Source organism: Odocoileus virginianus, chromosome 6, assembly GCF_023699985.2.
Source record: "Odocoileus virginianus isolate 20LAN1187 ecotype Illinois chromosome 6, Ovbor_1.2, whole genome shotgun sequence".
Lineage (NCBI taxonomy): Eukaryota > Metazoa > Chordata > Mammalia > Artiodactyla > Cervidae > Odocoileus > Odocoileus virginianus.
In genome coordinates, this window is record NC_069679.1 from 74,375,266 (window position 1) to 74,387,604 (window position 12,339).

The 12,339-nt window shown below is 47.8% G+C and overlaps 1 protein-coding gene across 1 annotated transcript in view; it reads left to right on the forward strand.

Moving 5' to 3' along the window:
• IFT43 (intraflagellar transport 43) overlaps positions 1–12,339 on the forward strand; it is a 102,358-nt gene that overhangs the window by 65,072 nt on the left and 24,947 nt on the right. Inside the window, exons 4-5 of the mRNA XM_020875779.2 lie at positions 7,897–7,929; positions 8,585–8,631. Of these exons, the coding sequence (XP_020731438.2) occupies positions 7,897–7,929; positions 8,585–8,631 (80 nt within the window). The remainder of the gene's footprint in view (positions 1–7,896; positions 7,930–8,584; positions 8,632–12,339) is intronic.

A 12,339-nucleotide genomic window follows, 5' to 3' on the forward strand; every position in this document is an offset into this window, starting at 1 on the left:
CACCACCCTTTGTATTTCAGCTGCACCAGCTCCCCTGCAGTTCTCTGAGCACACCTGGCCCTTTTACGGCTCCTGCCCTTATTCAGGTTTTTTTCCTCCTACTTTTCTGCCAGTCTCAAGCACGTTTTCTCGGGAGTCTCTCCAGCATCACCCAGCCGGAAGGATTAGTTCTGTCTTTAGTGCTACCGTGATATTTTGCTCTGACCTCACTTGCTCTTTTGGGTTTCCCTGGTGGCTCGGGCAGTAAAGAATCTGCCTGCAGTGTGGGAGACCCGGGTTTGATCCCTGGGTTGGGAAGATCCCCTGGAGAAGGGAATGACTGTGCACTCCAGTACTCTTGCCTGGAGAATCCCATGGACAGAGGAGCCTGGTGGGCTATAGTCCGTGGGGTCACAAGAGTCGGATACAGTTGAGTGATCAACACACTTGTTCTGTTAAATCTGGGCCATAATAGAACCAGCAGTAGATGAGGAATTGTTGATTTCTAGTTCCAGCTGTGTGTCCACCTCGCTTTGGGGCTGCAGTGAAGTTGCTTTGGCATCTCCTGGTCTCTTACTTCCTCTTACATACCTACAAGATGCACAGGTGGCAGGGTGGTGGCAGTCTTTCAGGCACTGCGGTAGGTCAGAATTCTGGAGACATTACTGTCATCTCTATAATGTTCTTTTTATGCAGCCCAATTGTAAAATCCTGAGCAAAAGATCTGCAAATCCCAACACCCGCCGTTTTTTCTGAACAAGTGTTCATTCAAGGTACCTAAGATCTAGAGGTGTGAACTCTTCAACTTTTTGGTTTATTCATATCAAGCATATGCATATTATATGTTCCCATAATTATTTTTTAGCTTCTAAGACTGCTTCTGTATATTTCAATCTTTTTTTTCCTTCCTGATGGATAAATGCTTCTTTCTCAAGTTTGAATCAGAACAAAGATGTTGTTTTGAATCTGACCAGCAGGGGGCAGACTTCACCCAGGAATTGCCGTGTAATTCCACATCCCTTCCACTTCGTAGGGCTTGGGAATCTACAGATAGGATTTGAAGGTTGTTGTCTTTCTACTGGACACCTTGTTTGCTGATAATGCCAGTAGGAGCTAACTGTACACTAAGGTGATATAAAATTCCAAAGTGCCAGAATTTGGGTGCTGGGGGAGTTCTCGTTTGTTTTTAAAAAGAAAGGAAAATGAACAATACCTCGAAAAACATTCTAGACACTAAATGCATGAATGGCAAGAATTAGGAACCCAGGGAAAAGAGTGGGGGTTTCAACTTTCAGGAGAGATTTTCAATGAGCAGAAATCTTTTAGCTGAAGAAATCTTCAGTTCATGAGACCTATCTGGTTGTTAATCAGTATTGTAGGTGGTGGGGACACTTAGAGCAGAGAGACCCCAGTTTAGCGGTCCACTGCCTGATGCTGAATGGACCTGGTAGCTGAGATTACAATGGAAAATTTCTCGTCTGCTCAGATTCCGGTTTTTGCTGTGAAGGCTCATTTGCTGGGTCATACAGTTTATAAAGTAGAGCCTCGATGTTGGATGTACTGGTGATGTGTTATATGATCTGGGACAAATGACTTCCCCTCTCTCACATCTTGGTAAAACTGACCTCAGCGAGGTTTGTGAGATTTTTATTGGACATTTAAGAATTATGACAGTTGAAAACCTTGCAAGAAAGTGGTATTTGGCCTGCCTTTCCTCCAGAGGAGTGATATGTTTTGAAAATATAAGGTAGCTTTAGCTCCACTTTAGCTGGTCTCTCACTCCTGCTTTTGTCCTTGCTAAGTATTTACGAATTTGGTCCCTGGCTGCAGTTTCTCCTTTTTGTCACGGGAGCCCTGTAAGCCCCTACAGTGGCTTTAGCACTTCTCTCATGGGCAACAAGTTGCACTAGTAACCACTTGTCCAAACCCTTCACATCCCTCGCTGGTTAGAGGCTGTGGCTCAGGCGGGGTGGGCTGATAGAGCGTCTTCCACTGGGCACTTCCATGTCCGGTTCTTTGATCTATTTTAAGCCTGTGCTGTCTTGCAGCAGGGAGGTGAGTCTAGGGTCCAGTATGTGCTGTGGATATTAAGAGACTTCAAGGACACTTCCCCCCATTTATCCCAGTTATGTCCCCTGCTAAAATAGGTTAACAGTGTCTAATTAACCACTGAACATTGTCATGCCGCATAAAGATAGCATCCTGGCTGTTCTCTGAGCCGTGGTACTTTATCTCCATTTAGATCTCTGCGGTATTCCATTAAACTCGAGAGCAACATTTTAACTGAGATGATGTCTACATTAGGGCCGCCTTTCACCCTTCAGCACGTGACCCGTGTAGGCAGCAGCTGAGGCCTTCTGCCTGATGCGGGAGGGCGGGCAGAGGAGATGGGCCGCACAGGCGGGGAGGGTTTTCACATTGAGGTCCTTCTCTGCCGCTGAGCCCCAGGGTGAAACCGAGCATCCGGGATCGGGCCGTGGTTCTGTGTGGCTGCAGGCATGAAATGTGCCGGAAGCCATCAAGCTTGTCCTCTGCTGACCAAAATCATTTCCAGTGCATGTCAGCGTGGTCTCTAAATGTCAAAAGAAAGGAATTGCATCTGAGCAGAGGAAGTTTGGAAAGGTGAGGACATGGAGGGAAGGGTGACCTGGCTAGATGGGGTCTCTCTCTGCCATTACGTGAGCTGTCAGGTTGTAAATAAAAATACATGAACAGTCAGAACAATTAGGCCAACATTAACTACCCCATGTTACAAAGCTGCCGGGCTACTCTAAGGCGAAAGTCTTACAGTCTTATATGCTCGTCTCATCGTGAAAAGTAAGAATTGAATTTGAAGCAGAATGTAGAATGAGCCCTTCCCCTGGTCAGTAGAGCTGCCTGCATGCCTGTATCACATAGGAGTTAAGAACTGGAATTTGCGTTCTGGCCCAATCACTTTCCAGCTGGGTGACTTTAGTGAAATTAACTTTACTTCTCTGAGCTCCAGGCTCCTCATCTATAAAAGGGAGCATATTAAAGAAGATAATGTGATAAATAAATAAAGTAATATGTAAATGTGTAATGCTTATATAGTGTTATATAACACTGATATATAAATAAGAGTGCCTAGCACCCAGCAAGCTCTATAAATGTTAATTGATGCTATCATCAGTCATCAGCCTTACATGTCTGTGGGGGCGAGGGCCTGGGAAGGGTCTTTTCCCTGAGAATTGAGGATGAATGTGTGGAGCTGAGGAGGAAACACCTAGTGTGGATTGGTGGAGAAGCAGAGGTGAACACCAGGAGGGGACCGATTGAGTGTGGAGCTGAAGGGCTGGGCTTTAAAGAAAAGTAGGGGAAAACCAGGGGACTTTTCTGTTGGTCCAGTGGTTAAGACTCCTCTCTTCCAATGCAGGGGACACAGGTTCGATCCCTAGTCAGGGAACTAAGATCCCACATGCTGTGTGGCACAGCCAAAAGATAAAAACAAATAAAAATAATTTTAAAATAAACAAAGTAAAATAGGGAAAACCAGACAATGCCCCTAACCTTCAAGTCTCCACCTGGCAACTCAGTGTTTAAAGAGCAGACAGCTTCATGTGAAGCTGAGCGATGTTAGTGACTTGAAAATCTCCACACAGAGAGGGCCATGGTTTCCGTTCTTGGCAAGTTACCGACCAGGTCCAGCCGTCACTCTCTGCAGAGCAGGAGACCAGGGTGCCCTTATTCCCGTCACCCTGTCTCCCCAAGGTGGGAGGTGAGGGAGAACATGTGCTCTCATTGTCCGGAGTTAAAGCCCCATTCTGCAAAATGGCCAAAGCAATCAGCAAGTGATGGAGTAGCTCTTAAAAAGAAACCTGGCATTTAATTAACTTTTCAAAGTGCTGGTTCAGCAACCTCTGTGTTTTACATTTTGAATATTGAACAAGCACCTCTAATCGGATCTGAATTGCTTCTGGGCCTCCCCGGGTGGAGGGCACCTGCTGAGCTTTTGAACACAGGGAATCCCAGCTGAGTCTTGGGAAAGCCAGTCCAGGGTCACTTGGGAATGGAAGCTTTAGTCCGTGAGGCCATCTCCTTCCTCCCCTCAGCCTGTCACTTGTGTTGGGAGGAAGGGCTTCCCTGGTGGCTCAGGTGGTAGAGAATCTGCCCGCAGTGCAGGAGACCCACGTTCGATCCCTGGGTTGGGAAGATCCCCTGAAGAAGGGAATGGCTATCCACTCCAGGATTCTTGCCTGGAGAATTCCATGGATAGAGGAGTCTGGTGGGCTACAGTCCATGGGGCCACAAAGAGTTGGACACGACTGAGCGACTAACACACAGAGGAGAAAGCAGGCGACTCGGAAGGACGAGGCAAAAAGGCTTACCTCCTGCTGCTTAGCAGCTAGCAAGTTCAGCCTGCTCTCTGACATGAGGTTTCAGGCAGTGATTCTCATGTCCATGACTGGGTTCCTTTTCTAGAAATTACTCCCTCAGGGGGCGTGGGGTGACGTGCTAGGTGTCACTGCAAAAGCTTCCCAGGGGTGATTCTCTTGTGGCCCACTGGTTAAGAACTCCTCGTGTAAAGGGTTTTCTCAAGCTCTCAATGAGCCGTCTGTTGTCTCCTGTAAGTATGGAAAACATGTGAGCCCAGTAATCCAAGCATCGCTTGGGGAGCCCCGGGGACAGCTAAGAATCAGCGGGTAACCTGCTTTTGCAAGGGCTCGGGGCAGCGCATTTGGAATCTAGGGTGGCAGGTGGGAGATGGGGAGTCTCGTTTCAGCCTCACTGCCCACTGGCTCTGTGATGTGGACAGAAGCACACGGCGTGGCGCCCACAGTCCCAGTCTGTGTGACATGGTGCTCCTGGAGCCCTGCGGCTGCCTCATGTCCAGAACTGATGCTGATAGACAGGAGAGTCCCTGACGATCCCAGAGCGTGCTGGGTCTCTACACAGTGGGCTCACCAGTATGATAGTTTCCAGGTTCCCAAACCATCTCACAGCACTTCTGGGGAAGCTACAAGGGCGATGAGTGACCAGAAACCCAGGGCGGAGCTGGCCGCTGCTCTGCAGTCCTCCTGCCTCAGGGTTGGACCGGCTCACACCGTGTCCCCAGAAATGTATCTGCGAGGAAGAGCTGACCCAGAACCTCTGTCCCCTCCATCAGCCTCCACCCACCCACACAGCCTGGGAAAGACAGGACTGCAGCCATACGTCCTTCCTTCTCCGGTTACCTACTGGGCAGTGATAGAACACCATGTTTTCATTTTTTTTTTTAACCTGTCACCAGCAATTTTAAAAATGCACTCTACATCATGACAGGGTATATCTATATATATAAACCTAAAAAAAAACTTACATGATATTTATCTTTATGATTTGCAATACACTCTCTTCACTATTCTTTGCTATTGAAAAAAAAGAAAGATTAAAAAAGAAAGGCTGGTGTGATCCTCTAAATGGGTTTCACTGCTCACTAATGGGTTACAACCTGTGGCTTGAAAATCCTTGTGCTGGATTCAACGTCACTGCCTGGCCTGAGGTGCCTCTGGGGACCGACTGGGCAGGTATAGTAAATCTGTGAAGTGGGGATTATTTCAGAATAGCACCTTAAATTTTATCACTGAGGTACAGAAGTTATTTGCATAGTCACAGTTCTGTAAAGAAAGGAACCCTCTGCCTGTTTTCCTGAAGCATGCGTCCCACTGCCTTTTGCTTTCTCACTTTTGGTAGCTGCATAGCAGCTGCAGGAAATACTTCACTTGCTCCTTCACTTCTGTTGGAAAACTGGCACTGCAGGTTCAGTGATGAACACCTAGTTCAGTTCAGTTCAGTTGTGTCCGACTCTTTGCGACCCCACGGACTGCAGCACACCAGGCCTCCCTGTCCATCACCAGCTCCTGGAGTTTACTCAGACTCATGTCCGTGGAGTTAGTGATGCCATCCAACCATCTCATCTTCTGTCGTCCCCTTCTCCTCCTGCCTTCAATCTTTCCCAGCCTCAGCTAGTAGGGACCCCGCAGTTCTAAGAGGGCGGAGCTCAGGCTCCCAGTGGGGAGAGGGTTGAGCACAGCCCAGCTTCCCTGAGTTTTCCTTAAGGGAATGTGAGTGCAGTGTTGCCAGGGTTCGTATTTGAAGAATTCAGAAATCCAGATTTTTTTTTTTTTTTTGTACAAAATATACCAGTTTGGACACCAAATTCATGTTAAAACAGAACAAAATGAAACCAAATCAAAATCAGCAGTGTTGTGGCGTGGCCCAAACTTACCTGAAGCTCAGTACAGTCTGAAAGTGGCCCCCTGTTCTACAGGCAGGGTTTCACGCCGTTTCTCTGGGGCCCCACCCAGGTTCCCACTAGGCTTTCCTTCTCCCTAACAGAAAGCTCACCCAGAACCTGCTATTCTGGCAGGAGAGATGGAGAGACAGAATGCCACCTGAGGACATCCCCACCCTCCATCCCTGGGGGCCGTGGTCTCTAGTTCCAACTCCTTCCCTGCGGAATGCAACGAGATGCTTGAAGATCCTGGGCTACCCCAAGAGTGGGACGGAGCAGGACATGGGCTCAGCAGCAATTACACCGATTCAGATGATGAGTGAATAAATAGCAATTAATCAGCCTTCCCCCGAAGAGTAGCCTTATCGTTATGGTTTCCTTCCGACCGAGTCACTGCTGCTGCTTCCCCCGGCACAGGGCTTCGGAAGGAACGATTCTGTTAAGACTCCTGAGGGTAACCAGAGACGGCACTGCCCCTTCTGTAGAGTGGGAAGGCGCTGGCCTGGGCGACCACCCTCCTGTAGCCTCCCCTCTGATCCCAGTTTCCATCCAAGCCCTCCTGCTGCTGGTGACAGAGGACCGGGTCCTTCGGACAGCGGGTTTATAGTGTTCAACTTCACCACGACAGTCAGAGGCAGCCGTCCCAGGGTTTACTTTCCCGTTCCCCTCTTGGGGAGAATTATTTGCATTTTTGCAGAAGGTGCCGGTTGGTTCCGAGGTCGCTTTTCCTGGGGAGGGACTTCTCAGGCATCCTGCCTCCCAGCCATTATGGCGGAGGGACTTCTCAGGCATCCTGCCTCCCAGCCATTATGGCATCGCCGTCACCCTGTGCCCGCACTGATCATGGTGATTGATCTCTGACTCAAAAGAATTCATAAAAAAAAACAAATACTCTGTTATGACAGAGATCATCACACACACAGAAAAGTAATCTCCGTGTAATGCACACTCAAGTTCCCAGGAATTCTGATCCAAGCAGGTCACTACTGAGCCTCTGAGAAATGGTGGTCTTAAGTCTTCTAAGCAAGACTGGCTAAAGGCTGACGACCATTAAAGTTAAGATGTATTCCCCCTCCCCTAGACAGCTGATCCAGAAATCTCTCATTGCTGGGCCCAGCGATCCGCATGTCTGACAAGCTTCCCAGATGATTCTGACACACATTCAGGTTGGAACCCGGGCCTCACATGAGCATGTGAGCAGGCCACCATCACTCACAGGGCCTTGTGGTCCTTCCCATGGGGGAGGCAAGAAGTCAGGCTTGAACTGCACGGCTGGTTCATCCCCTTCTGCTCACGGGGAGCTACATGTGTTAGCACAACAGCTCCAAATGAGACCCACAGCCTCAGTCCTAAGAGTGTGCTCCTGTAAATTGATCAGTTCATTGTTGAAAGAAAAAGAAGGCATGGTATCATCCACACCGCTTTTGAGTTTTAAGCTTCTCCTTCAATTTAAGCACTTGAGCTCAACAACTTAAAGGGGAGACATGCTGAAAAAAGGACATAAGAAGGCATTACCGTCATTGTCTCTCATCGGTTGTGGGCCTTGGTCTATAAAGAGGAATCCAGACAAATAGATCACTTGAGTTATTCTCATTTTACCCCACTATTGAACCACCCTGCCAGAGTGCCACACCTGTGCAGAGACTAGCAGGTTCTCATAAACTTTGTCTCTCTCTCTTTTTCAGGTCAAGAAGGAGGGCTTCTAAAGAAATAGAAGAGTATGTTTCCAGTATTCTTATGGCATCCTGTGTGACCCTAGTCAGCCATGCGGTCTGTGCGGTCCTCATCAGTTCAGCCTTTCTTGAATGTAGCATCTGAAAATAGACAATAGGGAGCGGGCGGGGCTCAGGCAGGAGATCCGAGTGCTAGTCAAGGGCTCAGTGAATGCTGCTTCTGCAGCTGAAGGGCTGGACTCTGGCGTTGATACCGATGTCCTGTCTCCCACCCTCTGGTTCTTAGATGGTACATTCAGGTGTCAACGGTACTGACCCTTAGGTTCCACTTTATCGACGCAGATGGGTAGAAGTAACACCAGCCTTCTAATCCTAGCCTCCTCCCCAGACATATCAAAGAGAAAGAAGGCAGGTTTCTAGGTGAAGATGGAGTGTGCAGGTAGGGCCACCGGGCTTACACCTATGGGGTGGGAGGAGCATCCCTTCGCAGTTGGTGTGATGCTGCTGATGGGATGGTACAGATTGTGCGCCGTGCACTGACCAACTGACGAAGCAGGTCTGATTGGGCTGCTGGAGGAAGGTGGGTCCAGAGACATTTTCACCTAGGAAAAGGAATGGAAGCAGTCAAAATGTAATAGGTTGTTCCTTCCTGTGTTTGAAACTCACTTCCTCCTTTCTTTTCCTTCTTTTTGGGGGACAGCCGCCGCCTCAGACAGCAGAGCCTGGATATATCAGATGACGGAGGAGGTAAGATGCCCATGGAGGAAGTCAGAAGGGCTTCCAGAGATGTCCCAGAGCATCTCCTGGGCTCCAGCAAGGTGTCACTTGCTGCAGGCTTTACTGGACACGTCCCTGTGGCCTCGTCCTAGCCTGTCGGTTGCATCTCTGTGCCTGGCCGAGTGCTGCCGCCCCTACCTGGGGTCCCTCCCCACTTCCTTATCCATTAATCCTCCTCGTCCTTCAGCTCTCAGCCAGAAGCATCACCTCCTCTGAACTGTCTTCCCTTTCCATCCCACCCCACCCCCCGACTCGGGTGTTGTTTCTCCATGTGCCCACGACCTCCTGGGCAAACCGCCATTGTTTGCCCAGGAGGGCAAACAGCAATAGTAGCTGGTACTTACTAGCTCTTTATTATGTCTCAGGCACTGTTCTCCCAATTTATAGATGCTAAAGCATTTCATTTTCAGAGCAGCCCTATGAGGTAGTACTGTTATTGTCCCCCTTTTATATTTCAGGAAACTAAAGTACAGAGAGATTGAGTTGCTTGTGGTCACAGGGCTAAGTGACCCTCATGCTTTTTAACTCTCTGTTGGCTCAGTTGTTCTTCCCACCAGGCTCTGAGCTTCTTGATAGTGGACACCGTGCCTTATTTACCTTTGCATCTCTAGTGCATGGCACCTAGTTGGTTAAAGGCTGACGCTATAAATGAGGGAGAAATAGCACTTCAGTGGCCAGCAGCCATGTCACAGCTGAAGCCCGTGTTCAAAACTAGAGAAGAGATAAAGTTTGTGTGTACCTTTTGCAGGAAACCTACTAGAGGGGAGGTTATCTTTAGGACCTGAATGATCAAAGCCTCTTTTTTAACTCACATATTTACCATTTCCTCAGTCTGTTCCTTTGTGTAGAGCTCAATTTCCATCTAGTATCATTTTCCTTGTGCCTGAAGCACTTCGTGTAACATTTTATTTTTTTGTAGAGTGGGTCCTCTGGCAACAAATTCTCTCAGTCTTGTTCGTCTGAAAATGTCTTTACTTTTCACCCGATAAAGAATTCTGGGCTGACGACTCTGTTTTTCCTTTTAGTCTTTTAGATACTCAGTTCATTGTCCTTTGGCTTGCTTTGTCTGCTGAGAAGTCAGTGGTCATCCTTATCTTTGTTCCCCTGTATGCACTGTCTTTTTCTCCTGCTTTTAAGACTTATTTTCCCTTATCTGTTATTTTCAGCAATTTGGTCACAATGTGCCTTGTTGGGGCATACTTTGGGTTTATCCTACCTGAACATCTTGAGTCTGTGGATTTATGGTTTTCATCAGATTCAGATAATCGTGGCCATTGTTTCTTTGGTTTAATTGAAGCGTGGTTGATGTACAGCATTATGCTGGTGTCAGGTGTGCCGTGTGTTGGTTTGACGTTTGCATCCATTGATGCTCTCATGATAGATCTCTCCCCATGCAAGTTATTACGATTTTATTGACCATATTCCTTGTGCTGTATATAACTTCCCAGTGGTTTATTTACTTCATCACTGGAAGTTTGTAGCTCTTAATCCTGTTCCCCAATTTCACCCTACCCCCTGCTCTGGCAGCCACCTGTTTGTTCTCTGTGTGTATAAGCCTGTTTTTGTTTCCTGTTTGTTTTGTTTTTTAGATTCCACACATAAGTGAGATCATAGGGTATTTGTCATCCTCTGTCTGATTTATTTCACTTAAGCCTAACACCCTCCAGGCCCATCCATGTTGTCACAAACAGCAAGATTTCATTGTTCATGGCTGAGCAACATTCCACTCTGTGTGTGTGTTTGTGTTTGTGTGTGTGTGTACATATATGTCTGTGAGTATATATATGCTGTGCTAAGTCTCTTCAGTTGTGCCTGACACTTTGCAACTCCATGGACTGCAGTCCACCAAGCTCCTCTGTCCTTGGGATTTCCCAGGCAAGAATCCTGAAGTGGGTTGCCATTTCCTTCTCCAGGCGATCTTCCTGACCCAGGGATTGAACCTGGGTCTACTGCGTCTCCTGCATTGGCAGATGGGTTCTTTACCACTAGCACCACCTGGGAAGCCCCACATATATTTACACTGTATATATATATAAAAGCAACTTAGCACACAGTGCACATAGATACGTACATATATATATACACACATACATGTGTATATATACACGCACACACACGTGTATACACGCATACATATACATACACATACATGTATATGTATACACGTGCACACACATGTATATATGCACATATGCACACGTATGCATACACACATACAGGTACATATACGCACATACACATGCATGTATATACACATGCATATATACGCACATACATGTATGTATATATGTACGGGTGTGTGTGTGCTGTGTGCTAAGTTGCCTCAGTCATGTCCGGCTCTGCGACCCTTCGGCTGTAGCCTGCCTGGCGTTTCTGTCCATGGGATTCTTCAGGCAAGAATACTGGAATGGGTTTGCCATTTCCTCTTCCAGGGGATCTTCCTGACCCAGGGATCAAACCCTGTGTCTCTCAAGTCTCCTGCATTGGCAGGCAGGTTGTTTACCACTAGCGCCACCAGGGAAGCCTTGTATATGTGTGTGTGTGTGTATATATACACACACACACCATATCTTCCTTATCCATTCATCTATCTGTGGACACTTAGGTTGTTTCTCGAATCCCGGCCACCTAAACTTTGATTGTGTCTCCTCAACTGAGCCAGACCTCCCCGTGCCCCACTCGGCGTTCCCTCCCCTGCACCAGTGCCCAGGAAGCACCTCTAAGCCAAAGTCAGGGTGACTGCAGGGCCCGCTTCATTCATTTCCCTTTCCTCGGGGATCTCAGTTATGTGTTACCTCTTGTCCAGTGTGTGAAAACAGCTGTTTCTTGTATTTTTTCCAGTTTTCCGATTGTTTATTGAGAGGAAGGCAAGTCTGATACCAGTTACTATCTCATGGCTAGAAGTGGAGTTACAAAGCCTTCTATTAACTAACCTTTGCATGTGACTAAGGTGAAGGGGAGAATTAAATCTGTGGAACATAGATGATTCTCTGTGCCATAGCTACTGCACAGGATTAGAGTGAGAGTCATATAGGACAGTTATGAAGTATGCCAGGCGGGTGGTTAAAATACAGGTTCCCAGAGTTTGGGGGGACGTGTGCATGCTGCTGTGTTTAAAGTGAATAGCCAACAAGGGCCTGTGTATAGCGCAGGGAACACTGCTCCATGTTAAGTGCCAGCCTGGGTGGCAGGGGGCTTTTGGGGGACAATGTGTTTACTGCTTGGTTGCTCAGTTGTGTCCGACTCTTTGCAACCCCGTGGACTGTAGCCCGCCAGGCTCCTCTGTCCATGGGATTATCCAGGCAAGAGTACTGGAGTGGGTAGCTGTTCCCTCCTCCAGGAGATCTTCCCCAGCCAGGGATCGAACCCAGGTCTCCCACATTGCAGGCAGATTTTTTACCATCTGAACCACTGGGGAAGCCCTGGGGGAAAATGGATACTTGCATATGTATGGCTGAGTCCCCTTGCTGTTCATCTGAAATCATCACGACATTGTCAATTGGCTACACCCCAGTACAAAATGAAAAGTTTAAAAATACAGATTCCCAGGCCACTGACAAAGCAGAAGCTGGAGTTGGGGCCCAGGGAGTCTGCATCAAAGTAAGCTCCCCAGATAAATATTTTACATGCTGAAGTTTGACAACCCTGCTGTGATGCCTGCAAAGCTAGGACTGAGGA